The 27,725-nt window shown below is 43.9% G+C and overlaps 1 protein-coding gene across 2 annotated transcripts in view; it reads right to left on the reverse strand.

Annotated features, from left to right (window-relative positions):
• Positions 1-27,725, reverse strand: part of LMNB2 (lamin B2) — a 107,621-nt gene that overhangs the window by 50,333 nt on the left and 29,563 nt on the right. Inside the window, exon 2 of one of the 2 annotated variants that reach the window (XM_073324001.1) lies at positions 19,940-20,076. In XM_073324001.1, coding sequence (XP_073180102.1) covers positions 19,940-20,076 — 137 coding nt within the window. Of the gene's footprint in view, positions 1-19,939; positions 20,077-27,725 lie in introns of those variants that run through there. The other variant, XM_073324002.1, reaches the window with a different exon arrangement.

The following is a 27,725-nucleotide window of genomic DNA, read 5'->3' on the forward strand; positions in this document are numbered from 1 at the left end:
CCCACCCTAAAGCTCTATTGATCGGGCCTCTTTCAAATTAAAGATGGGAAGAAGTTACTCACCTTGTGCAGTAACGATGGTTCTTCGAGATGTCTCCCCCTGTGGGTAATCCACTCCAGGTGTCGGTGTGTCCCTGCGCCGAAGATTTCTCGCAGCAGTACTCAGTCGGGGGAAGGGCACAGGAGTCGTCTTGTGCAACCGTTGGCGCCTCCTGTAGCGCGCTCCCCTGACAAGTAGGAGGGAAGGAGGGTGGGTAGTGGAGCACCCACAGGTGGACACAACTCGAAGAACCATTATTACTGCAAAAGGTGAGTAATTACTACTTCTTTAAGTGGTGTCCCTGTGGGTGCTCCACTCTAGGTGCTCGTAGGACAGTACCCCACCAGGGTGGTAGGGGTTCGGAGTTATGTACAAGTGTGTGATGAGAGCACTGTAAGGCCAACAATAGAATCTGAGACAAGGCCTTGGGTGATAGCATAATGCTTTGCAAAAGTGTGCTCCCATGTCCAGGTTGCAGCTCTACAAATATCTATTCGGGGGACATCGGTTGTATTCTTGCACAATTTCACCATGGCTCGCGTTGAGTGGGATCTGATGTCCACCAGTGGGGGTGGCGGCGGGCTGGTGGTTCTTTGTGATGCAGATGGTAGCAAGTTTGAATATAGGTAGACCCCCATTTGGAGAGTCTCTGGGTCAATTTTGTAGAGTCCTTGGAGCACTCTGCTATAGAGACAAATAGTCTTGGTGACTTGCAAAATGGTTTAGTTCTGTCCAAGTAAAAGGCTACAGCCTGTCTGACATCTAGCATGTGCAACATTGCTTCTCGAGAGTTGTTATGTGACTTGGGATAGAAGGCAGGTAAGTGTACAGTTTGGTTAATATGAAAATTTGTAGCCACGTTGGGCAAGAATTTTGGGTGAGGACATAACATGTTGTCGTCTTTGGTAAATACAGCGTACTGTGGTTCAGCCATCAATGCTCCTATTTCACGGACACATCTGGCAGACGTGATTGCCACTAGGAATGTGACCTCCACTGACATATGAAGGAGCGAGCAGGTTGCTAGAGGCTCGAAGGGTGGTCTTGTGAGACATCTGAGTACAAGACTGAGATCCCATGGTGGTGCAGGTTGGTGTACTTCTGGGTAAATGTTCTGTATACCTGCTAGAAAGCGCTGTGTAATCGGGTGAGCAAATATTGAAGTCCCTTCTGTCTGTTCGTGGCGAGTCGTAATGACAGGGAGCTGTACTTTAATAGAGCTTATGGTTAATCCCTTTTCCTTCCGTTCTTGTAGGTAGTCTAGGATCACAGAAGTGCCTTGGTCGCGTCTAGCTGTTTTTGCTGACCCCAAAGGGAGAATCTTCTCCACTTGTGGTGATAAGTATTTCTAATGATGAGGCGATGGGATGGCTATTTAATAATAGCCGTTTTACTTTCTCCAAACGGTTCAATTCCCCATGTTGGAACCAGAGAGGAGACAAGCTTTGAGATGGAGTTTCGCTGGGTCTAGATGGAGTTGTCAGGCCCTTGTTCTCGGACAGGAGGTCCATCTGGAAAGGCAGTTGTTGTGGGGCACAGACTGCTAGATGTGAAAGTTATGGAAACCAAATCTGTCTGGGCCATGTGGGGACAATGAAAATGTTGTATGTTCTGTTGAGTCATATCTAGCGGATGACCCGTTGGATCAGTGGTATCGATGGGAAGGCATATGAGTGACTCGTTCCACGGGATGAGGAAGGCATCCCCTAACAATCCCGGTGCCAGGCCTGCCCTGGAGCAAAATAGTGGACATTTGTGATTTGTCGCTGAGGCCAAAAGGTCGATTACTGGGTGACCTCATTTTTGGAATATTATGTCGAGAACACTGTTGTGGATTTCCCACTTATGTTCCTGTGAGAAGTGCCTGCTGTAGTGTTTTGGCACACTGGTAGGCATGATGCTGTGATGTTTATATTGTTGCAGATGCAGAAGTTCCATAAATTCCTGGCTTCTACGCATAGCAAGTGAGACCTAGCTCCTCCTTGGTGACTGATGTAAAACATGCATGCCACGTTGTCGGTGAGAATAGAGATTGAGGTGTCTCATATGAGTGGGAGGAAGTGTCGGCATGCATTGTGTACCACGTGGCGTTCCAGGAGATTGATATGTAGTCCCAGACCACTTGCCTTGTACACTGTGTTGACCCAAGTGGGCGCCCCAACCTATCAGGGAGGCATCTGTTGTAATAGTCACTGATGGGAAGTCTTGTTGAAAGGGAATCCCAAAGCATACATTCCCTGGCTGTGTCCACCATTTTAAGGAGAGGATAACCCTTGGTGGTAGTGTCACACGTCTGTTGAGAGAGTGTTTGCTGGGTGCACAGACCAGTGTTGCAGACAGCACATATGGAGTCTGGCATAGTTACAACTTTCGTAGTAAGGTGCCATATGTCCCAGAATCTGAAGGCATGTCCTCACTGAAGTTTGTGGGCTGATGGTCACAGTGGAAATAAGATTGGTCAATGTAGTGAATCTGTGGTTTGGCAATATTGCCTTGGCTTGTATGGAGTCTAGGTCGGCTCCGATAAACTAAAAGAAATCCACCCTGGAACCAACCCAACGATTGGAGTTTATCTGTAAACCCAGCTGGTGAAACAGGTCTAATGTGGTCTTCAACATGCCTGCCATTTCTTGTCGGTTGGCACCCCTGAGAAGGCAATTGTCCAAATAGGGGAAGATTAGGACTCGTTTGTGTCGTAAATGTGCTGCTACTACCGCAAGCGTTTGAGAATACGGGGGAAGCAGTGGACAGTCTGAAGGGAAGGACCCTGTATTGGTAGTGGTTGGGTCCTACTGTGAACCTCGGGAATCACAAATGATCTGGAGGATGGTGTGGATTGCACTCTCAGCAAATTTGTGGATGATACTAAACTAGGAGTGGTAGATACGGTGGCAGGTAGGGATAGGATACAGAGGGACCTAGAAAATTGGAGGATTGGGCCAAAAGAAATCTGATGAGGTTCAACAAAGATAAGTGCAGGGTCCTGCACTTAGGATGGAAGAATCCCATGCACCGCTACAGACTAGGGACCGAATGGCTAGGCAGCAGTTCTGCGGAAAAGGACCTAGGGGTGACAGTGGACGAGAAGCTGGATATGAGTCAGCAGTGTGCCCTTGTTGCCAAGAAGGCCAATGGCATTTTGGGATGTATAAGTAGGGGCATAGCCAGCAGATCGAGGGACGTGATCGTTCCCCTCTATTCGACATTGGTGAGACCTCATCTGGAGTACTGTGTCCAGTTTTGGGCCCCACACTACAAGAAGGATGTGGATGAATTGGAGAGAGTCCAGCGAAGGGCAACAAAAATGATTAGGGGTCTGGAACACATGACTTATTAGGAGAGGCTGAGGGAACTGGGATTGTTTAGTCTGCAGAAGAGAGGAATGAGGGGGGGGATTTGATAGCTGCTTTCAGCTACCTGAGAGGTGGTTCCAAAGTGGATGGTTCTAGACTATTCTCAGTGGTAGAAGATGACAGGACAAGGAGTAATGGTCTCAAGTTGTAGTGGGGAAGGTTTAGGTTGGATATTAGGAAAAACTTTTTCACTACGAGGGTGGTGAAACACTGGAATGTGTTACCTAGGGAGGTGGTGGAATCTCCTTCCTTAGAAGTTTTTAAGGTCAGGCTTGACAAAGCCCTGGCTGGGATGATTTAATTGGGGATTGGTCCTGCTTTGAGCAGGGGGTTGGACTAGATGACCTCCTGAGGTCCCTTCCAACCCTGATATTCTATGAACCATCTGTGGGCAGGATATATTGTAATATGGAAGTATACATCTTGGAGGTCGAAGGTTGCAAACCAGTCCCCCCCATCTTGCGCTGCAATTATTGTGGCCAGAGTGACCATTTTGAACCTGTGGTTGTGTACACACCTGCTGAGTTTTCAGAGATCTAAGATTGGTCTCCATCCCCCTCCTTTTTCTCTGTCAGGAAATATTTGGAATAAAAACTCCTCCCTCGGTATTGATGTGGTACAAGTTCTACAGCACCCAGGAGTAGGAGGTGATTACTTCCTGTTGCAGAAGGTGCTTGTGAGAGGGGTCCCTGAAGAGGAACAGGGAAGGGTAGGGGGGATGGCTGTGAAAGGAATGGTGTGGCCAGATTCTATGATCTCCAAAACCCATTGATCTGTGGTTATCGCAGCCCAGGTATGGTAAAATGGGCATAGGCAGTGACCAAAATAGTGGGATGGGGTATCTGTTGGTGCTAGAGGTGTGGGGAGGTCATGCATACCCTTGACCAAGACTTCAAAATTGTGGCTTAGATGTAGATGGATGAGGCCTGGTTCTGTGGAGTTCGTTGTCTGAGCCCATTGTTTGGGTCTGTTCTGAGTGATGATGGTTAAACGAGGTGCCTCATGACCTCTGCTATGGTGTAAAGCCAGGGCGTTTGTCACATGGTGGGTTTATGCCTAGTGTACGCAGCGTCGCTCGGGAGGCCTTCATGGTATGGGAGAGGTCGTCTGTTTGAGACTAGAATAGTTTATCCCTATTGAAGGGGAGGTCTTCCACTTTTAGCTGCAGTTCTTTTGGAATTCCCGAAGCTGGCAACCATGATGTTCTTATAACCACAGCTGTTGCAGTTGTTCGGGCAGCTGTCCCCGCTACATCCATTGAGGCTTGCAGCACTGTGCGGGCTATTAACTGACCCTTGCTGATAACGGCATTGAGTTGAGGACGTTTATGCTCAGGGAGGTCCTCCACAAGCTCTTGTATTTTACTATAGTTAGAGTAGTCGTAATTTGCTAGTAGACCAGAATAGTTGGCAAGTCTAAGCAGAAGGGTGGCTGACAAGTAAACTTTCCACCCAAAGAGGTCCAGTCTCTTGTGTTCTTTATCTTAAAAATGAGGCTGTTTACTGCGCTGATAGCAGCCTCCACCACCAGAGAACAGGCTTGCGGGTGTGAAAACAAAAATTCCATGCCTTTAGCTGGAACGAAGTATTTTCTGTCAGCCCTTTTGTTGGCGGGTGGTGCCGATGCCGGTGTTTGCCATATTACCTCCGCAGGCTCTATTATAGCCTTATCCATGGGGAGGGCAATCTTGGTCAATGATGCTGGTTGTAAGATTTTTAACAACTTATTTTGTTTCTCCTGCACCTCATGTATGGCAATTTCTTGGCTGTTTGCTACTCTTTTGAAGAGTTCTTGGAACCGTTTCAGATCTGGTGTCATGGGGTAGACAGTGTCACTGCTTTGTCTGGTGCAGAAGATGACCGTGGGGCAGGTGGTGAATCATCCAGGTCTGCCTGAGATCGTATCTCTGTCTCAGGGGGGTTAGAGGTTTCTCTATGTGGTAATGATGGGTGTACTCTGGAACCTCTTGTTGCTGGGGAAGGAGGACCAGAATAGGGGTTCTGGTATGTGGGCCAATGACCCCATTGTGGCCATTGCATGGGTTAAGGTGGTAATGGGTAAGGCCAGTGCTGTGCATACCAGGGCTGTGAATACTTGGAGGGATGAGGCTTAGGCTTCTCACAGCATTCCATGTAGGTCTCATCTGTGATGGGGATGAACATTAAGAGAAGCAGTTGTCCTGCACATCTCCTTCCTCACCACTATGCATGGAGAATGGTTCAGGAGATGAAGGATGGTACCGTGCTATGTAGCTCGGGGAGTGTTCGGTGCTGAGCAGTGGTGACTGTGGTGCCAAAGAAACTGCTATGTCAGCAGGACGCAGGAGTTGCGCTGGTCCCACCTTGGGGTTGCGGTCGAGCATTGGAGAGCTGACTGGTGCTGGATTCGGCTTGTTAGGCGGCAGCAAGTCTTGGGTTGGTGCCGGTGGCAGCAGCATTGACTGCGGTGCCACTGCTGGTGCCATGGAGGAAACTTGATGTCTCAGCTCCGGTGCCACATGTTGGGGCTCAGCAGGGGTCCGCTGAGGGATGGTGCCGGTGCCTTGTAAGTGCTCACTCCGGATGAGTGGAGCACTGAGGGTAAAGACCTCGCTGGGGAAGCTCTTTTTTTCTGAGACCCTCTTGCTGGAGAGGTCGAGGCTCGCTTCCTGACAGTTTTGGAAGTCGGAGCCTTATCACAGCTCAGGGATCTCGGTTTATGAGACTCACTGGAGGACATCTCTTGTGGAAGTTGAAGGGGATTTCTCCAGCAGCAGCATTTTCAAACGGAGATCCCGGTCACATCTTGCTCTTGTTGTTAAGTTGCTGCAATGTATGCATTTCTGGGAGATACGAGTTGAATGCAGGATGTGTGGCCGTCAGTAGTCACACTTTTTAAATCCCATTGAGCCCAGCATGATTGCAGTTAAGCCTCTCCCGTCTCTCAAGAGATAAGGGTGGGAGTTAATTATAATGATAAACTGTAGAAACTGTTCCCAAACGCGGAGTTAAGGAGAGAAAGTCTTTTCTTTTTTTTCTTTTTTTTTTGCATGTGGGGGGGAGGGGAACCTAAGAGGAACTGAGAAAACTATGTATAGACTAAGACTAACAATGTAAAAAGAAAAGGAGGACTTGTGGCACCTTAGAGACTAACACATTTATCTGAGCATAAGCTTTCGTGAGCTACAGCTCACTTCATCGGATGCATCACATGCATCCGATGAAGTGAGCTGTAGCTCACGAAAGCTTATGCTCAGATAAATGTGTTAGTCTCTAAGGTGCCACAAGTCCTCCTTTTCTTTTTGCAGATACAGACTAACAAGGCTGCAACTCTGAAACCTAAACAATGTAACTAAGTGTAGACCAAAAAGAAGTTCCTATGTAACTTGTAACTTTTTTTTTCCCCCTTCTTCCCCTGAAAATATCAAAGAGCACTGCCACGGAGCTCCGTCTGCAGCCGAGAACGGTTGAGAAGGAACCGAGGGGACAGTGGGGGGGAGCGCAAGCTGCAGGAGGTGCCAACGGCTGCACGAGACTACTCCTGTGTGCTCCCTTCCCCCAACCAAGTACTGCTGCGAGAAATCTCCGATCTCTGGCGCACAGATGCAACGACGTGTAGAGTGGAGGATCCACAGGGAAACCACTCAAAGAAGAATATTTACTTCTGCTCTTCTACTGCTGCCAGTTCACCTCTGCATGCATCCACACACATGCTTGATTTGCACACCATTATCAGGAAAGTGGGGGAATAAAAAGTCGCCAGATTAAGCCTGTTTAGCAACAATATTAAAATACCAGCTCAACAGGGTTCCTCAAACGTCGCATCACAGAGAAACCATACATTGCATCAATTGTTGACAATAGTTTTTTCATAATTCCGTTGCCTTATGTAGAAAGGCAGGTTCTGCCATGAAACCTGCAGCTGAAATAGGATAATGGATTGCCACTCAGTACAGATACTTTTTAAAGTCTCCAGCATGTAACAAGTTACTTGACTCAAGAGGGAGGACATCAAATTTGGAGCATGGCCAAAAGTTATAAAAGCAGAATACAAGCCTTTTCAGCAGTGATGTATTTTTTTTTTTTAAACACACACACAGGAACTAATTAATGGACTCAGACCAAGACCATGAAGTTTCATCCTGATATAAATCTCCTTTTAGGGAAATTATAAAAGTGAGACTATTTACACAATTGCCACATGTGTAAATTAGCATTCCCATAATGCTAACATACAGAGGAATCAAATTTTAGCAATTGTTTATCAATAATGTTGAACTAGCAGCAGAGTTTCAGATCAAACATTAAAGATTTATTTGGAAAACCTCCCTTTTGGCATCAGCAATGATCCAGTCAGTGCAAAGCGAACTGTAAAGTATTTCAAATAATTTCGCAGAAGTTAAAACAGAAAAAGATGCTAAACATTTGGCATTTATTCACAACATGCAGTTTTAAATCACTCAATGAGAACCATTTGGTATGAGTGTGCTTGCCCATATTTACTAAAAGTACATATATTTGAAAGAGAAATATTACTAAAGCCAATTTGCTGTAAGCGCTTTCTCCACAGTAGCTCCCTAAACTAAATTATATATAATAAGTATCACCTACATTCAGAGGTAATTTTAACATAGGCATGTAATATCTTGAACATCAAACTTGTTTCACATGCTAGACAGTGCTCCCAGAATAAGGATCTGTCTGCAAAATAACAGAAAAACAGGATGGGGAAGGTATTGTTAAAACGTGGTTTCTTTTTTTCTGTTTGGATTTAAAATGTATATGCATACACATATTCCCTAAAAGAGAATAGTCTCATTTATAGATGCATATACATATTCCCTAAAAACAGTCTTGTCTGTGTGGACAGAAAAATGTATTATAGCCATGTTTAACCCAAGTAGGCTAAAAACTCACTAACACGGTTAGATGACTAGTGTACACAGGGAAAAAAAGCCATGTTATAACAGTTCAGGTACCACCATGCAGAGTTCTGAAATATAAGCTAAGTGAAAAACTTCATCACTGAAATTTCAAGCCCTACTAAATAAGCTGATCTCCTTGCCATTGAAATATTTTAGTTTAACTGAGATTGTGGTTTACAGTAATTTAAATATACTAATCTCGCTGATGGCAGAATGCTCAAATTGTCTGTCGGGATCTTGCACTAGGAGTGATTTAACATACTCAATATTGAGCATATAGCATTCTTTGGCCAGGGACTATGGATAGAAGAGAAGAGACGCTATTTTGCATCGTTGATGCCCTGTCTTTTGGATAAGTTTAAGCCCAGGTCATTTCTGCCTGACTGTTTTAATGACTGCAGAGAAGGAGGATAAAGATTGTCTGAAAAAGGGATAACTCAGTCATCCTTATGTAAGCATTAGGAGATAAATCATCATGCAAATCATGCAGGATCAGAGGAGAAAGGGGAAGAAAAGCAAGACATTCAGGAACACTTCTCAAAATATTGGGGAAAATGAGTTCTGTTTCTTTAAGTTTGAAGAAATCATACACCTCACATTGCAAAGAAATTCTTACTTCATAGAAAACTTCCTTCCAAGACTGTCACCTCCTTTATATAACCAGGATTCAGAAGCAGAAAGATCGCTATTAGCATGTTTGCATCCAGAGGCAAAGTTAGATGCTCTAATATTAACTGTAATACTCAAAAGACAACTAATTGTACCAGTTTAATTAGAAGCCAATAAGTGATCTTTTAGTGGAAGACATCACTTTCTAATTTAAAGCTCTATACTGAAATGCCAGAAAGATGCGTATTAACCCAGTGGTCTCAACACAGATACACTGTGGGATTATGGGTCAATAGTAATCCTAGGACTTTGCTGAAGCTGATAAAGGCTGGACTCCTCCTGCAAACCAATTTAAAGACAGCATGGCCCCAGACACAGACACTATGCTGAGAGTAAGACAACTTGGGTGAACTTGGCACAAGTCACTTCCCCTCTTTGACTCTCAGTTTTCCTGATGGTAAAATGGGGATGATGCCTACCTTTTTGGATGCACTTTGAGACATACAAAGAGTGCTACGTGTCATCATCACACAAGGAGTCACAGGGAGTGATGATCATTAGATAGTGAGTCACTAGATTGATTACTAGAAATTCAAGAGACCCAACATTAGTGGATAACTGACCACAAACTGGAGCTGTGTGTTAGATTTAACAGTCAGAACTGTTTCTGTACAAACAGCTTTCCCATAATAAAGAGATTCATGTTTATTCAAATATTTTTTTGGTGCTGACTCACTCGTCACCTTGGTCAAAAAGCTTTACACTTCTGTGACTCAGTTTGCTCACCTGTAAAATGACATACATAACTCAAGATGCTTTACTGCTGAAGAAAGTCATTTGAGAGTCTCTGAAAAATACTTTGTGCCAAGTATTAAAACACAAAACTGATACAACCCAGTTGTAAATTCTAAGTTCAAATTAACAATTACCACATTAACCAAATTCTATTAAGTAAAGTTACACTGCAAACAAGAGTTATTTGCACAGGTTTATAAGAAAGCAAGCTTAAGTTTTCAAGCATAATTAGTAATATTGTGTGTGCAACTTGAAACTGCAAAGGGTTTTGATGTTCAATGATCAGATATGCAGCACTTGTGATCAGGCGGCCCCCTTTCTGGTATCTCAAGCTGGGAGCCCCACATTCAAAATCAGTAGTTCGCTTTGAAAGTGCAGGCCAGTGTTATTGAGAACACCTTATCTGTAGTCGTTCTCAGAAAGTTTTCACCGACCTTCACATGTGAAATAAGGACACCCTTTTATAGATAAGGCCAGAAGAGACCACTTATCATCTAGTCTAGCCTCCTGTGTAATACAGGCCACAGACCTTCCCTGAATCAATTCCCCTTGATGATCCAGCCCTCACTTTTGCCCCTTCTTTATTAACCCTTTGGAAAGACACCAGCTGAAAAACAGCTTAAATAAAAAGGGATTTTAGTATTTTCCTGCAATTCAATATCCTCAGGTCAACAGGAAACCCAGAACTTTTAAGGTGGGGAACACTGGTTTAAGGGTGCCATATCAACATTTATGGATTAGTTTCACAATCTGTGTCTGTCCTTTACCACTTCAGAAACCAGAAAATAGCAAGAGCTGGAAATGGATAAGCCAGAGAGAAGAGCAACATTACTTCCAGAAACAGGGATCTATTGTAAAATATGGAAAAAGTACTCTTACTCATGAGAGAAATTCATGTAGGCATTCCTATTTCTAGCAGATAGTTCACAGAAAGTGAATAAAAAGACGAAATCCCTCTGGATTCCGTATTGCTTGAGGCCAGAACGTGTGTGTGTAAAAAGCACAGTGCCTATAAGAGGCATTCTTTGTAACTATAAAGTGTAAGATCTCATAGCATAGAAATAGATCTCGTAATAAAGTGGAAGTTCAACTCCAAATAAGTGGTAAGCAACTATTGCAAACATCTGAGAAGCCACACAATCTTTACAACATTTCATTCTAAGTTGTCTTTGAAGTAAATAGTGAATTTTTTTAAATGTGGCTTACTTTGGACACAACGGGTTCTCAGACACATCCAACTGCGGGATTGAGGCCTGAATTTACAACAGGATGTACCAACCCTATTTTTCATTACACTCCAGTTGTCTACAGTATTATTTTCTTCCTTGTTGACTAGTTTCCACCTTACTTTGGAGTTAAAATAAAACGGTTGGAATAAGACTGACACATTCAGTTTGAATGGTAGCCACTGCATTTGGTTACACATTTATTCTACAAGTGTGGAGAAAGGATGACAGGTACAAATTCTCAGATTAAATTGTGTGTGTGAGATCCATTCACATGTACAAATCCAATGCCTCATTTGCTTATGGAGTTAAAATAAAGTTAAAGCAAAACTACATTCTGACCACACAGGTTTTTTTAAAGCCACACTTTTAGATCTTATAACTTGCATAACAGCATTCAAAGAAATCTTTATTTGAAAGGAACAGAAACCTCTCCCCATTTCAAGCCAGACCTGCCTCTTCACCGAGAAAAAGTAGCCTTCACGGAATGATTAAGTTTTGCTCAATTAAATATCTTTTTTTTAAAGCAGGTTCTATTTGATACACAACTAAATCAGAAATTTAGACACTGGAATTGAACAAATCCGGTTACTACAAGAAAGGTTATCCCTGGTACATTTACGGAATTGTTGGCTATGTACATGCTCTGGTGTCTGAACACTAATGAAGAGAAGAGGCTTTGATTCTTCATTCTATACTATTCAGCTTCCAGAATATAAATGAACTACGGGATTCATAATAATTTCCTCAGTTATAGCTATGTTTCACACCAAAATTTACAAAAACTGATTTCACTTGTCATACTGACTCTCACTATTGTGTAATGTGAAACATTTAGCCATAAGCATTCATTAACTGCTCAACGAGGAACAAAACAAGCATACTCAGGACTTGAAGTCTGCCAGGTCCCTATCATCTAGAGATTTATATCCCAGCCTCCTTCCTTTTCCTGACAGCTGGTGGTGGGCAAGTACCAGGGGGTTTCTCCTGAACCCTTTTGGTGGATTTTCTCCTCCCCACCTGAAAATCTTTGATATCTATTTTGAGGCTGAAGTAAAGGACTAAAACCCACCAGCAAGGCACAGGAGAAGCCACCCTCAATCCCACAGTACAAATCCTGCTCCTATGCAACCAGCTGTTTAGAAGGGAAATGAGCTGGGATTTACCAAGGTGCTGTTTCTGGACACTTTTTAGGGGCTCTTTCCCACAGTCTAGTAGGTAGTTGAAAAACGTAAAGTTCAACCCCCTCTAGCTGCTTAAAGAGAATGAATTCCTGCCTCCCCTACACACACACCTGCAGCAGTCAGGTCTATTTGGAAGAAGGGAAGATGAAGCAGGATCTGCTAGTCTACTCCTCCAACAGTTTGTTTGGGGGTCGTTGTCCTACGTAACTCCAATATCTTCCTCTGCTGCTCATTTCTTTACCAAGCAGCATCTTAATTAACTTGATATTCTCAGTTTTATTGCTGCCCACATGGTACTGAATACAACAAGCACTGAACCTGGCAAGTCTTGTTACCACCACTCTGCTGTTGCTTGGAGCAGGAACAGACCATACATTCCACAGAAGCAGTATAGCTGATGTAGATGCCCAATACCTCAGCAGGCAAGGTTTTGTTTTCACCTAGGAGAAAGGTATTTCAAGCCCTGGGTATACTAAACCAAATCCAGACCACCCACACACACTCCTGTTAAACTTCAGAAATAAAACATATCTGGACACAGACAAAAAATGGTTACTAACCTTTCTGTAACCATTGTTCTTCAAATGTGTTGCACATGTCCACTCCAATGTAGGTGTGAGAGTGCCCCAAGCACAGCTGCCAGAAATTCTCGTAGTTGCATCCGTTGTGTCGGCTCTAGCGCCCACTGGTGTCACGTGCTCATAGCACCAGTATAAGGGGCCTTGCAGACCCTACCCTCCTTCCGTTTCTTCTGATCGACCGCCTCCAAAGAGAGGACGGAAGGTGGGTTTTGGAACAGACATGTGCAACACATTGCAAAGAAAAGTTAGAGAGAGGTTAGTAACCATTTCTTTGAGTGCTTGCACATGTCCCTTCCAATGTAGGTGACTCACAAGCAGCTGCCCCGGAGGTGGGTTCAGAGATCAAGGGCAAGCTGACTGTAATACAGCCCAACTGAAACAGTCTCTGGCCTGTTGTGTAATGGCGTATAGCATGGTGAACATATGAACTGACAACCAGGTTCTCACCCTGCAGAAGTCCTGAATTGGAACCTGTGCTAAAATAGCTGTGGAAGAAGCTTGAGACATGGTAGAGCTGTTAGGTTAGCCGGGGTGATATGTTCGCAAGGATGTAACATGCCTTGATACATGAAAGTGATCCGCAATGAGATTCTCTGGTGAAATTGGGAGACCTTTCATTCTTTCTGCTATCACTAGGAACAACTGAATGGATCTGTGGAATGGCTTGGTCCTGTGTATGTAGAAGGCCAGGGCACACTGGACATCTAATGATGGACATCTAATGACATCTAATCTAACATCTTCCCTGTTCACATGCAGTTTAGAGTAGAACACTGGCAGAAAAAGTGCTTGACTGCAATGGAATTAATACAGATTTCAGGAGGAACAACAGGTGTGGTCACAGCTGGACCTTGTCCTTGAAAAAGACCATGTATGGGGATTCCGAAGTGAGAGCTCAGATTTCAAAGCCATCTGGGCAAGGTGACTGTCGCCAGGAAGGCTACTTTTCAAGAGAGGCTTAACAGCAAGCAAGTTGACAGTGATCCAAATAGGGGTCCAGGTTTAGGTCCCAAGGGAGGAGGGGAGAGATGGATTCCTAACTTGAGGATATACCTTTGCTAGGCCTATGAGAAAACGAACTACCATGTCATGTGAAAAGACAGAATGGTTGTTAATCATGGGATGAAGGCCAAGCTGACTGCTAGATGGACCTTAACTGAGGAAAGGGCTAGCCCTTGAGGTCTTAACAAAAGCAGGTAGTCTAGAACAGTGGTTCCCAAACTGGGGTTTGTGAAAAGTTACAGGGGGTTCCCAGGAAAAAGTTCTCTAATGGCAGACAGCTGTCCCTAAGGAGCCCAGGCAGCACAGAGCCAGCAGCCCGGAGCCCCTGGACTTCCAAGAGCTAAGCAGATCAAAGCAAGCACATCTATCACACTGAGGAGATTTAAACTTCAAGACTCCTTATAAGAAATGGAAAGGGAGGTGAATATTTTTTGCTGTTTTTAAAATTAAATAGGCAGCTAGTATTGTTTTTAAAATTATTATAAAGAACAAGTTAAAGCTTTGTTGTAACGTGCATTGTTTGCCTGGACTGCTCAAGACCTGAATGCTCGTATAGGAGGAACTCTGAGTTGGCTGCTTAAATATCTTCATGATGTTTCACATCTGATACTCCTTGATGAAACATAGGAGCCTTGTCTTATAACAGGCTCATTCAAAGTGATATAAGCTACAAAAGTGAGATCTTGGAAGAGTGCTGCCGTTTTCATAATGTAAAAAATACTATAATGATAAATTATTAATAATAGTGTCAGGTTTCAGAGTAACAGCCGTGTTAGTCTGTATTCACAAAAAGAAAAGGAGTACTTGTGGCACCTTAGAGACTAACCAATTTATTTGAGCATGAGCTTTCGTGAGCTACAGCTCACTTCATCGGATGCATACCGTGGAAACTGCAGAAGACATTATATACACACAGAGACCATGAAACAACACCACCTCCCGCCCCACTGTCCTGCTGGTAATAGCTTATCTAAAGTGATCATCAAGTTGGGCATTTCCAGCACAAATCCAGGTTTTCTCACCCTCCACCCCCCCCACACACACACACAAACTCACTCTCCTGCTGGTAATAGCCCATCCAAAGTGACCACTCTCTTCACAATGTGTATGATAATCAAGGTGGGCCATTTCCTGCACAAATCCAGGCTCTCTCACCCCGCCCCCGGAAACAAGGGGAAACAGGCTACCTTGCATAATGACTTAGCCACTCCCAGTCTCTATTTAAGCCTAAATTAATAGTATCCAATTTGCAAATGAATTCCAATTCAGCAGTTTCTCGCTGGAGTCTGGATTTGAAGTTTTTCTGTTGTAAGATAGCAACCTTCATGTCTGTGATTGTGTGACCAGAGAGGTTGAAGTGTTCTCCGACTGGTTTATGAATGTTATAATTCTTGACATCTGATTTGTGTCCATTTATTCTTTTACGTAGAGACTGTCCAGTTTGACCAATGTACATGGCAGAGGGGCATTGCTGGCACATAATGGCATATATCACATTGGTGGATGTGCAGGTGAACGAGCCTCTGATAGCGTGGCTGATGTGATTAGGCCCTTTGATGGTGGTGTCCCCTGAATAGATATGTGGGCACAGTTGGCAACGGGCTTTGTTGCAAGGATAGGTTCCTGGGTTAGTGGTTCTGTTGTGTGGTATGTGGTTGTTGGTGAGTATTTGCTTCAGGTTGCGGGGCTGTCTGTAGGCAAGGACTGGCCTGTCTCCCAAGATTTGTGAGAGTGTTGGGTCATCCTTCAGGATAGGTTGTAGATCCTTAATAATGCGTTGGAGGGGTTTTAGTTGGGGGCTGAAGGTGACGGCTAGTGGCGTTCTGTTATTTTCTTTGTTAGGCCTGTCCTGTAGTAGGTGACTTCTGGGTACTCTTCTGGCTCTGTCAATCTGTTTCTTCACTTCTGCAGGTGGGTACTGTAGTTGTAAGAAAGCTTGACAGAGATCTTTTAGGTGTTTGTCTCTGTCTGAGGGGTTGGAGCAAATGTGGTTGTATCGCAGAGCTTGGCTGTAGACGATGGATCGTGTGGTGTGGTCAGGGTGAAAGCTGGAGGCATGCAGGTAGGAATAGCGGTCAGTAGGTTTCCGGTATAGGGTGGACTACAAGCCGTCAAGAACACTATCCCCGATAATGTCACGGCTAACCTGGTGGCTGAACTTTGTGACTTTGTCCTTACCCATAACTATTTTACATTTGGGGACAATGTATCAGATCAGCGGCACTGCTATGGGTACCTGCATGGCCCCACAGTATGCCAACATTTTTATGGCTGATTTAGAACAACGCTTCCTCAGCTCTCATCCCCTAAAGCCCCTACTCTACTTGCGCTATGTTGATGACATCTTCATCATCTGGACCCATGGAAAAGAAGCCCTTGAAGAATTCCACCATGATTTCAACAATTTCCATCCCACCATCAACCTCAGCCTGGTCCAGTCCACACAAGAGATCCACTTCATGGACACTACAGTGCTAATAAACAACGGTCACATAAACACCATCTTACACCGGAAACCTACTGACCGCTATTCCTACCTACATGCCTCCAGCTTTCACCCTGACCACACCACACGATCCATCGTCTACAGCCAAGCTCTATGATACAATCACATTTGCTCCAACCTCTCAGACAGAGACAAACACCTACAAGATCTCTGTCAAGCTTTCTTTCAACTACAGTACCCACCTGCTGAAGTGAAGAAACAGATTGACAGAGCCAGAAGAGTTCCCAGAAGTCATAGAATCATAGAATCATAGAATATCAGGGATGGAAGGGACCCCAGAAGGTCATCTAGTCCAACCCCCTGCTCGAAGCAGGACCAATTCCCAGTTAAATCATCCCAGCCAGGGCTTTGTCAAGCCTGACCTTAAAAACCTTTAAGGAAGGAGATTCTACCACCTCCCTAGGTAACGCATTCCAGTGTTTCACCACCCTCTTAGTGAAAAAGTTTTTCCTAATATCCAATCTAAACCTCCCCCATTGCAACTTGAGACCATTACTCCTCGTTCTGTCATCTGCTACCATTGAGAACAGTCTAGAGCCATCCTCTTTGGAACCCCCTTTCAGGTAGTTGAAAGCAGCTATCAAATCCCCCCTCATTCTTCTCCTCTGCAGGCTAAACAATCCCAGCTCCCTCAGCCTCTTCTCATAACTCATGTGTTCCAGTCCCCTAATCATTTTTGTTGCCCTTCGCTGGACTCTTTCCAATTTATCCACATCCTTCTTGAAGTGTGGGGCCCAAAACTGGACACAGTACTCCAGATGAGGCCTCACCAATGTCGAATAGAGGGGAACGATCACGTCCCTCGATCTGCTCGCTATGCCCCTACTTATACATCCAAAATGCCATTGGCCTTCTTGGCAACAAGGGCACACTGCTGACTCATATCCAGCTTCTCGTCCACTGTCACCCCTAGGTCCTTTTCCGCAGAACTGCTGCCTAGCCATTCCGTCCCTAGTCTGTAGCTGTGCATTGGGTTCTTCCGTCCTAAGTGCAGGACCCTGCACTTATCCTTATTGAACCTCATCAGATTTCTTTTGGCCCAATCCTCCAATTTGTCTAGGTCCTTCTGTATCCTATCCCTCCCCTCCAGCGTATCTACCACTCCTCCTCTGCTTGGACCCCTAGGCTTGAGGCTACCCATTTCAGTAGGTCTTGGTATGCCTTGTGGTCATCTGGAGGTGGAGAGACCCCGGGTGCCACTGTGGCTTCATCCAGAGTGGATGAAGAGGAAGCTAAACCCAGATGGGGAGCATGAAGGGGCTTCCTCTTGGGGTTTGGTACCATGGTTGGTACCGGAGTCCGGTTCCAGGGTGTCTAGAGATGCTGCAGTACTAGGGATGCTCCAACACAATCAAATAAGATCATCTCTAACGAGTCCCTTTGTGGTGGACGAAACCCTCACCGGTTCCAAAAAGGCCACTGCATGATGGTTGGGCCCCATGGGTATGGTGGCCAGGCACCCAGAGGTCCTGACGAACTCAGTGCCATAATGGAGTGGGAACAGCTCAGGGAGCAGCGAAGTCGGACACTTTGGTGGGGGTGGGGGGAGGGAAGAAATACTAATCCTCCTCCGAGTCCAATGAGGAAGGAGAGGTAAGTTGGAGTGTTGTGCCACTGGGTGCCGGAGAAGGCTGCCTGGGGGACCTTGCGGTTATCAACAAGGGTTTCCTCTTGGACAGCTGACGCACTGACATCAATTCCCTGCCACTTTGGGACACTGGCGGTGCCAAGCCCTGACAGGGGAGTCTGGTTCCGGTAGGGTCAAAAGAACCCTTGCAGCTGCAAATGCTTCAGGGATCGATGGGACCACAAATTGGCCAGTACAATAGTCTTGAGTGGACATCATAGGATGCTGCGGAACCAGGGCTGTGGACACCTGGTGATGTGGTACCGGGGATGAAGAGCAGCCTGCCATGGGTCTCACTCTCTCCGTCTTTGTCCTTTGGCACCGGAGACCAGCTCTTCTCCTGGTGCTTCTTCTTAGGCACTGGTGAAGACGATGAGTGCCGAGGGACTTGTGTTGATGGAGGAGCACTCTGCACAGAAGCTGAAGCTGCGGGTCCAAGGCCAGTCTGAAGGCTGCCTCCATGCAGAGGACCTTCAAATGAGCAGTGTGGTCCTTCTAGGTCCAGGGCTTGAATTCTTTACAAATTTGGCAGAGGTCCTTCCTACGAGCTTCCCCTAAATACTTGCTCGAGTGCGGATCATTCAAAGGCAGGTCTTGGCACCAGGAAGAAGGACAACTCTGCTATCTATGAATGGAGGCATCCAAACTATCTTAACCTACCCTAACTACTAAAAACTATGAGAACTACTAAATAACTAAAAACTATGAGAACTATTTACAGACTGAAGAACTTCAAAAAGTTCTCACAAAAATTAAGTGACTGGGCAACAAAATGGCAAATGAAATTTAATGTGCATAAATGTAAAGTAATGCATATTGGAAAAAAAACCTCCAATTATACATACAATATGATGGGGGCTAATTTAGCTACAACTAATCAGGAGAAAGATCTTGGAGTCATCGTGGATAGTTCTCTGAAGTCGTCCACGCAGTGTGCAGTGGCAGTCAAAAAACCAAACGGGATGTTAGGAATCGTTAAAAAAGGGATAGAGAATAAGATGGAGAATATCTTATTGCCCTTATATAAATCCATGGTACACCCACATCTTGAATACTGCATACAGATGTGGTCCTCATCTCAAAAAAGATATACTGGTATTAGAAAAGGGCAACTAAAATGATCAGGGGTTTGGAACGGGTCCCATATAAGGAGAGATTAAAGAGGCTAGGACTTTTCAGCTTGGAAAAGAGGAGATTAAGAGGGGATATGATAGAGGTATATAAAATCATGAGTGGTATGGAGAAAGTGAGTAAGGAAAAGTTATTTACTTGTTCCCATAATATAAGAACTAGGGCCACCAAATGAAATTAATGGGTAGCAGGTTTAAAACAAATAAAAAAGTTCTTCTTCACTCAGCGCACAGCCAACAAGTGGAACTCCTTGCCTAAGGAGGTTGTGAAGGCTAGGACTATAACAGGGTTTAAATTCATTTAGGTTAAGTCCATTAATGGCTATCAGCCAGGATGGATAAGGAATGGTGTCCCTGGCCTCTGTTTGTCAGAGGGTGGAGATGGATGGCAGGGGAGAGATCACTTGACCATTTCCTGTTAGGTTCACTCCCTCTGGGGCACCTGGCATTGGCCACTGTCGGCAGACAGGATACTGGGCTGGATGGACCTTTGGTCTGACCCAGTAAGGCCATTCTTATGTTCTTAAAGATTAGAAAACCACTAAGGGAGGAGATTTCCAGCAACCGTCACGAGCAGTAAGAAGGAACTGAAGGAGAGTAGGATCCAGCAGGGCCCCTTATTCTGGTGCTATGAGCATGCGACACCAGAACACATTAAAGCTGATCCAACAGATACCGCTGAGGGAAAAATTTCCAGCAACTGGGCTTGGGGTGCACACACTTACATTGAAATGGATATGTGCAAACACTCAAAGAAGGTGGTCAGATTTTAATGCCATGAGAGACAATTATGGTCATCTGGTCAGAATACTGCACAAAGCAGGACAGAGAATTTCACCAAGTGATTCCTGCATCAAGCCCGTAACTTTTTGTAGAGCTATAGCACACTTTAGAAAGACATCCATCAATCCCAATCTAAAATGCGCTAACGTTACCCATTATTCTGAATGGGAGTAAAATCATACTGAAGTTCAGTTTCCTTACTTCTTATTGACCTCATCAAGTTCTGTTCTTAGCTTTCCTATTTCAATCTGTAGTTTGGCCCTCTCTCTTGCAGTCTCATCCAGAACTCTTCGGGCATCAGCCAGCTCAGATTCATAGAGGGTCTTGACTCCACTCACCTAAGATAATGAAAGAAATAGATACAGTGATTGTCCTGAAGACTGAATTTCAGAGAGAAAGTAAAAAATTTAAGTTTTATTTAAATGAAATCTCTATTTATGAAAGTGACCAATGGGTTTCTTGATTCTTGTTTTAAGACAAGAAAGATACACCATGCTACTCTGAACAGAAAGCATGGACCTACTGTTTAGAAGTGATCCATTCCTTTAATTAAGGATTTATTTAAAGAACAAAAATAGAGAAATGAACACTCAGGTTTACAACACCAAGTCTAAGAACCAAACTGAAGTGGATTAAGCCCTAGGATCAGATACTATCTATTTCCATTTACTTAGAATACTACTGTTTTATAGGGTTACTTGAGGTGGTATAATCCCTTAGATATAAGCCACAAGTGACTTTGGATTGAGGAAATTAAGATTTGATATTTTAACCCAGTTTCACATCTTTAAATTTAGAATCCAACAGTAAGTCTGGCCAACAGTTTATTTCCAGTAACACCTACAAAGATGTGTGCTTCCTCTCCTGCTGTTCCTACTATGTAGTATGGGTTTTCCCCCTGAAATCCTAGAAAATGTAAGCCACCTCCACGCTGTCTCCAGCCACCCATTCATTCCCTTTCTCTACCTAATAGCCATCTCTCTTTATGCTTTTGTTTTTAAGTTGCCAAGCTTTTTCTACTTTTAGGACACGAGACTACAAGCCAGGTATAGGAGGTACAAGAATTTAGGTCCAACCAGGATCACTGCAGGTGATCTATGAACGATTACAGAAAAAGCTACTAGCATCTAACTTCAGAAGCATGAAGGAGATTAACGATAGTGGAAAGATCCAGGGGCGGGAGAAATACCAAGAAGACAGTGGTGAAAAGGAAGAGAAACTTGATGACAAGGCAGGAGAGAGAGATAAGGAAAAATAAAGCGTGCTGCACTATCTCCAGAAAGGCCAATTTAGATCAGAAAGTGGCAGCAGCAGTAAGAATGAACTCAGATATAGTAACTCCTCGCTTAACATAGTTATGTTCCTGAAAAATGCAACTTTAGGCGAAACGATGTTAAGTGAATCCCATTTCCGCATAAGAATTAATGAAAATGGGGGGGGGAGAAGAGGCTAGGTTCAAGGGAAATTTTTTTCACCAGACAAAGGACTATTTTTATATTTATTTATTTATTTATTTATATTAATTATATAGTCCTTTGTCTGGTGAAAAAAAATTTCTACATACAAACACGCGCACGCGCACAAAGTTTTAAACAAACAATTTAATACTGTACACAGCAATGATGATTGTGAAGCTTAGTTGAGGTGGTGAAGTCAGAGGGGGGGATATTTCCCAGGGAATGCCTTACTGCTAAATGATGAACTACCACTCGGCTGAGCCCTCAAGGATTAACACAGTGTTGTTAATGTAGCCTCACTCTACAAGGCAGCACAAATGGAGGGAAGGGGAGACAACATGGGAGAGAGACACACACCGTGTGTGCGCGTGCGTGTGATGCTTATTGCCCCTTTAGGTATGCTGACCCCACTAACTACATTGCCTTTTTAAGTAGATCAGCAAGTTGAGACGGAAGCTGCTGCCAGCAAGCTCCCTCCGTCCTGAGCCCTGTCGTCCCCGTCCCACCCCCGACCCCCGCCAGCTCTATGGAGATGGGGTAAGTGGGGGGAGAGGTGTACAGGAGCAGGGGGGAGAGGGATACCCTGACATTAGCACCCCTCTTATTCTTTCCTCCCCCCCCCCCCCGCCCAGCAAGCAAGAGGCTCCTGGGAGCAGCTCCAAGGCAGAGGGCAGGAGCAGCACATGGCAGTGGGGGGAAGAACAGCTGAACTGCCAGCAACTGATAGTTTGCTGGGTAGCTGCCGCACAGGGAACTTAGAGGAGCAGGGAGCTGATTCCAAGCCCCCACCAGCTAGCTCCAACGGGCTGCTCTTTCTGCAAGCAGTGGACAAGGCAGGTGGCTGCCAAACAACATTATAAGGAAGCATTGCACAACTTTAAACAGCATGTTCTCTAATTGATAAGCAACGTAACAACGTTAACCGGGACAACTTTAAGTGAGGAGTTACACCTGATCTAAAGAAAAAATGGGATACAACTACGATGCTGACCTGTTAAATTTCTGAAGTAAGCCTTGTTGTTTCTGCCAAGCAAAACTTGAGAAATTACTTCACACAAGAGTCATTTTTCAGTGATATAACCTTAGTTTACTTGCTGCATATGCATTCTTACTCATTTCCTTTAACTCACTGCCTAGTATTTGAAGGTCTAGTCACCAGAAGTTTAGTTTACACAGCTGATAACCATGGAGGTTGTATGTAGCACATAGGAGCTTAACTCAGTATGGAAATAGCAAAATTTAGGAAGCTCTCTTCAGAGATTCAGTATGGCTATACTATTGCTCCTGCACACAGCACTTGCCAGTGACACCAATAGAAATGTAGCAGTTTTCACATCCAGAGGACCTTTCATTCTGGGTGACACATCAGTGCCAAACGTAAGTGTACATTGGAATCACACATTATTTGGATGGAACTTCCCAAAGGGTTTAATTTCAGTTTCACAAGGAGAATCTCCCACATGCTCTTGTCAATTGAAAATGAACAATTTCAAATCTTTCCCAGGCTATATCAGGGATAAATTCCTCTGTGCCACACCCAGTGTGTTGTTCCATCTAACTCGTACATCACTCAACAACATGGGACAGGGAGGTGGTGGAATCTCCTTCCTTAGAAGTTTTTAAGGTCAAGCTTGACAAAGCCCTCAATGGGATGATTTAGTTGGGGACTGGTCCTGCTTTGAGCAGGGGGTTAGACTAGATGACCTCCTGAGGTCCCTTCCAACCCTGATATTCTATGATTCTATGGTGTCCCTAGCCTCTGCTTGCCTGAAGCTGGGAATGGGCAACAGGGGATAGATCACTTGGTGATTACCTGTTCTGTTCACTCCCTTGGGGGCACCTGGCATTAGCTATGGTCAGAAGACAGGATACTGGGCTAGATGGACCTTTGGTCTGACCCAGTATGGCCATTCTTATGTTGGGTACGGCACACAGTATACAAAGAGAGAATTTGATTCCTTAGACAGTTCCATCAGCCAGAAAAAGGAGCAACCCTCAAAGCGGAAGATGCATGCAGAGCAAACTTTATGATTCCACAAGTTTTGAAGGTTTTCAGAAGCTCCTGGGGGGTCTGTTCCTCCAGTACAATATGACTGAGTGGAGTTCTTGCCAAGCAAAGGCTTCTGCTCCATCCCCATTCAGCATTCCAGGAGTCTTAGGCCTGGTCTACACAAAAGTAGTAACATAACTACATCAGCTGGAGTTGTGATCTTTTGCCAGCATAGCTATACTGAAATATGCCCTAGTGTGGATACAGATGAATGGTATAATCATGCTTATACTTGGACAAACAGTTATAACACAACTGCATCTACACTAAACAAGTTTTGCTGGTAAACTATGTTGGAAAAACCCTCCTAGAATAGACAAGGCCATATATAAATGGGAGAGTGGCTTCGGATTCTACGTGCCTCAGACAGCCTGCAGTAATGCAATGAGGGAAAGATGTGAACTCCAGTACACAGTCTGTTACACCCTGCTCATTTTTTTCAGCAAATTATGTCAACTAACGAGGATTTGGAGATGTAGGGTTGGAGAGACTGCCATTTCTGCCACTGTTACAGATCTGCTACCCTAACACCTGCACAGAGGCTCCATCTATACTAGGGGTTTGTTGTGGGTGGGTTTTTGTTTTTTGGTTTTTTTTAAGTTTCCCACTCTTGCTAAAACCAGTAGAGATAAACTGATATTCACATTATACACAGGCCAATGGCAATGTTTACCACCATGTTATGCAACCCTGTTCAGAGCAGTGCTGGCAGACCATGTCAGAAGAGGCAGTCTACAGTAGGACTCCTCGTCCTACTTTAGAGATGGAGTTACTGGATACGTTAAGCCAGTTAGCAACTGTTCCAGAACAGCACAAAGTGAGTGAACGAAATGGTCATTCTTAGATCTGATACTGAACAGTGTGCGCTCTTTAATAATGTGTCTAAGACCAAGGATAGACCCTTAAGAAATCCAAATACACTCATTCACCACTGGTTCAGTAATGATTCACTGCATCCCCAGCTATACTTCTCCCTAGCAACTCCATCTTCTTTAGGTAGTCTCACATCCAAGGACTGAATGTGCCTAACTGCTTAGCCTGTGAAACTTGATAAGATCAAAAGTCTGTGCAGTTGCAGACTCAAAGACGAACACTAAACCAAGGTGCAAGGCTTGGGGACAAGATTCTTGTCTGTGTACTTTAGTATTTGGCTCCACATTATACAGTAAGAGAAAGGAAGAGAACCCCATTTCCTATTTTTCTGTGCATTATACCACCAATATGTATTGAGAGTGTTCAGGGTGTAATGGGCACCAAGGAACGTATAATTATGAAGCACTCATGCCACAGTACAACATAAGTACAAGAAAACAAAGCAGCAGCAATTCAGTAAAAAGAACGGCGATCAGAGCTTTAATGTCATACCTGTCTAGAGATCAAAGAAATTTCTCCCACATACTTTCAGGTTCATTTTAACTATTTAGGAAGGACAGAATGGGTAAGAGAAGATGTGACATTCTATATCAGAAATTCCATTACCTATTTTAAAGTTATTAATTCAGAAACAGGATTTGGAAGTCTTCTAGATCAATGTTCTAACTGATGAAGCAAGAGGAGGGGCACCAATATTACAGACAATGACAAGACATTCCTTAAGCATCTTTCTATCATGTACAGAAAGAAAAACGGCATTATCTTGGGATACACTTTGGGCAAACAGACCATAGTCCCAATAAAATATTGGGGGGGGAGGTTGTTTTTTGTTAAAAAACACTATTTAAAGGGGGTCAAATTCTCAAAGCTAAATAACTGAGAAATTTATTGGAAAGAAGTTTTTGTTCACTTTGTTTAAAGTTATATTATTCAACAAAATGTTTGAGGACCAAAAAAAACTACAGTGATACAATGACGGGGTCTAAATTAGCTGTTACCACTCAAGAAAGAGATCTTGGAGTCATTGTGGATATTTCTCTAAATTCATCCACTCAATGTGCAGCAGCAGTCAAAAAAGCAAACAGAATGTTGGGAATCAAGAAAGGAATAGATAATAAAAGACAGAAAATATCACAGTGCCCCCATATAAATCCATGGTACGCTCACACCTTGAATACTGCGTGCAGATGTGGTCGCCACATCTCCAAAAAGATATATTGGAATTGAAAAAGGTTCAGAAAAGGGCAACAAATATTATTAGGGGTATAGAACGGCTTCCATATGAGGAGAGATTAATAAGACTGGTATAGAGAAAGTAAATAAGGAAGTGTTATTTACTCCTTCTCATAATACAAGAACAAGGGGCCACCAAACTAATTAGGTAGCAGGTTTAAAACAAACACAAGAAAGTATTTTTTCATGCAACACACTGTCAACCTCTAAAACTCCTTGCCAGAGGGTGTTGTGAAGGCCAATACTATAACGGGGTTCAAAAGGGAGCTAGATATTCATGGAAGATAGGTCCATCAATGGCTATTAGCCAGGATGGGCAGAAATGGTGTCCCTAGCCTCCATTTGCCAGAAGCTGGGATTCGGTGACAGGGCATGGATCACTTGATGATCACCTGTCTGTTCATTCCCTTTGGGGCACCTGCCACTGGCCACTGTCAGAGGACAGGATACTGGGCTTGATGGACCTTTGGTCTGAATCACAGAATATCAGGGTTGGAAGGGATCTAGTCCAACCCCCTGCTCAAAAAGCAGGGCCGATCGCCAACTAAATCATCCCAGCCAGGGCTTTGTCAAGTCTGATCTTAAAAGCCTGACCCAGTCTGACCCAGTATGGCCATTCTTATGTACGGTTCTTCTGTTGCAAGAGAGGCTACTTTGGTTAGAAAGCCATCTTGGTTAAGTGGGGACATTAAGCAACAACACAAAAATGAAAAGGAGTACTTGTGGCACCTTAGAGACTAACAAATTTATTTGAGCATAACACAAAAATGAGAAATCAAATGGAAAAGAGACAACAGATGATGTACATTGGTCAAACTGGACAGTCTCTACGTAAAAGAATAAATGGACACAAATCAGACGTCAAGAATTATAACATTCAAAAACCAGTTGGAGAACTCTTCAATCTCTTTGGTCACTCGATTACAGACCTAAAAGTTGCAATTCTTCAACAAAAAAACTTCAAAAACAGACTCCAAGGAGAGACTGCTGAATTGGAATTAATTTGCAAACTGGATACAATTAACTTAGGCTTGAATAAAGACTGGGAGCGGATGGGTCGTTACACAAAGTAAAACTATTTCCCCATGTTTATCTCTCCCTCCCTCCCCCCCCCCCCCCGTTCCTCAGATGTTCTTGTCAACTGCTGGAAATGGCCCACCTTGATTATCACTACAAAAGCCCCCCGCCCCCCTCACTCTCCTGCTGGTAATAGCTCACCTTAAGTGATCACTTTCATTACAGTGTGTATGGTAACACCCACTGTTTCATGTTCTCTATGTATATAAATCTCCCCACTGTATTTTCCACTGAATACATCCGATGAAGTGAGCTGTAGCTCACGAAAGCTTATGCTCAAATAAATTTGTTAGTCTCTAAGGTGCCACAAGTACTCCTTTTCTTTTAAGAGATGATAGTTGGAGGATGTAGGCAATTGATAAGAGAAGGAAATGGTAATCATACTGGGAGCACATACTGATAAGGACAGTAAGGAAGAACTTTTTAAAAAATCAGGAACAAAAGAGCATTAAAATTCTATTGTCACCTGAAAAGACAGCCAGATTTCCAAACTATAAAAGTCCACACAAATTAAAGGGAAAGGAGTACAGAATATCTGTTTTAAAAAGCCTTAAATCTGGGTTTTAAATGCTTTACCTATTTGTGTGCGCGCACACATGCACAACAGTAGAGTTAGAATGAGTGAAAGCCAGAGGCAGATTTACAGAACTCTGGACTAGAGTTAACCGCTCAGTGTTGTAACAGTAAGCAAGGGTTTTGGTAAGATCTCATTCTTTGGTGGACCCGAGACCCCACTTATCAGCACAAAAGATGCAAGATTGAGTTTTCAACTGCCAATCCAATTAGCCCACGTTTTCTGGGCAGCTAAAAGAAACCATTTCTAACCCCAAAATTAAGGAATTTGCTTCTATTTTTTCTTCAGTGTCCTCATTTCCATGAAAAGAAAAGGAGGACTTGTGGCACCTTAGAGACTAACCAATTTATTAGAGCATAAGCTTTCGTGAGCTACAGCTCACTTCCTCAGATGCATATCGTGGAAACTGCCATGCACACATTTCCATGGTGTGCATCTTTTTACCACATATCAATCTATGTTCAGATGCATCACAATACCGTACTCAGAGGTGAAAAAGGCCAACCACTCAGCTTAGACTCCTTCACCTCCTGCTACATGATAGGAGAGAAGGTCTAAAGCTACTTCCTTGCCTCAGTTCTGCAGTGTGCAGGTTGAATGGGACAATACCTCCCCCTGCAGACTCAATGGATTCTTCCACTTTTGGAAACAAGAAATATAAGGGCCACTATAAAACTGTGCTATTCATGCAGTCATGGAGTGACTATAAAGCCCTGACGGATG

The sequence above is a fragment of the Lepidochelys kempii genome, chromosome 25 (genome assembly GCF_965140285.1).
Source record: "Lepidochelys kempii isolate rLepKem1 chromosome 25, rLepKem1.hap1, whole genome shotgun sequence".
Lineage (NCBI taxonomy): Eukaryota > Metazoa > Chordata > Testudines > Cheloniidae > Lepidochelys > Lepidochelys kempii.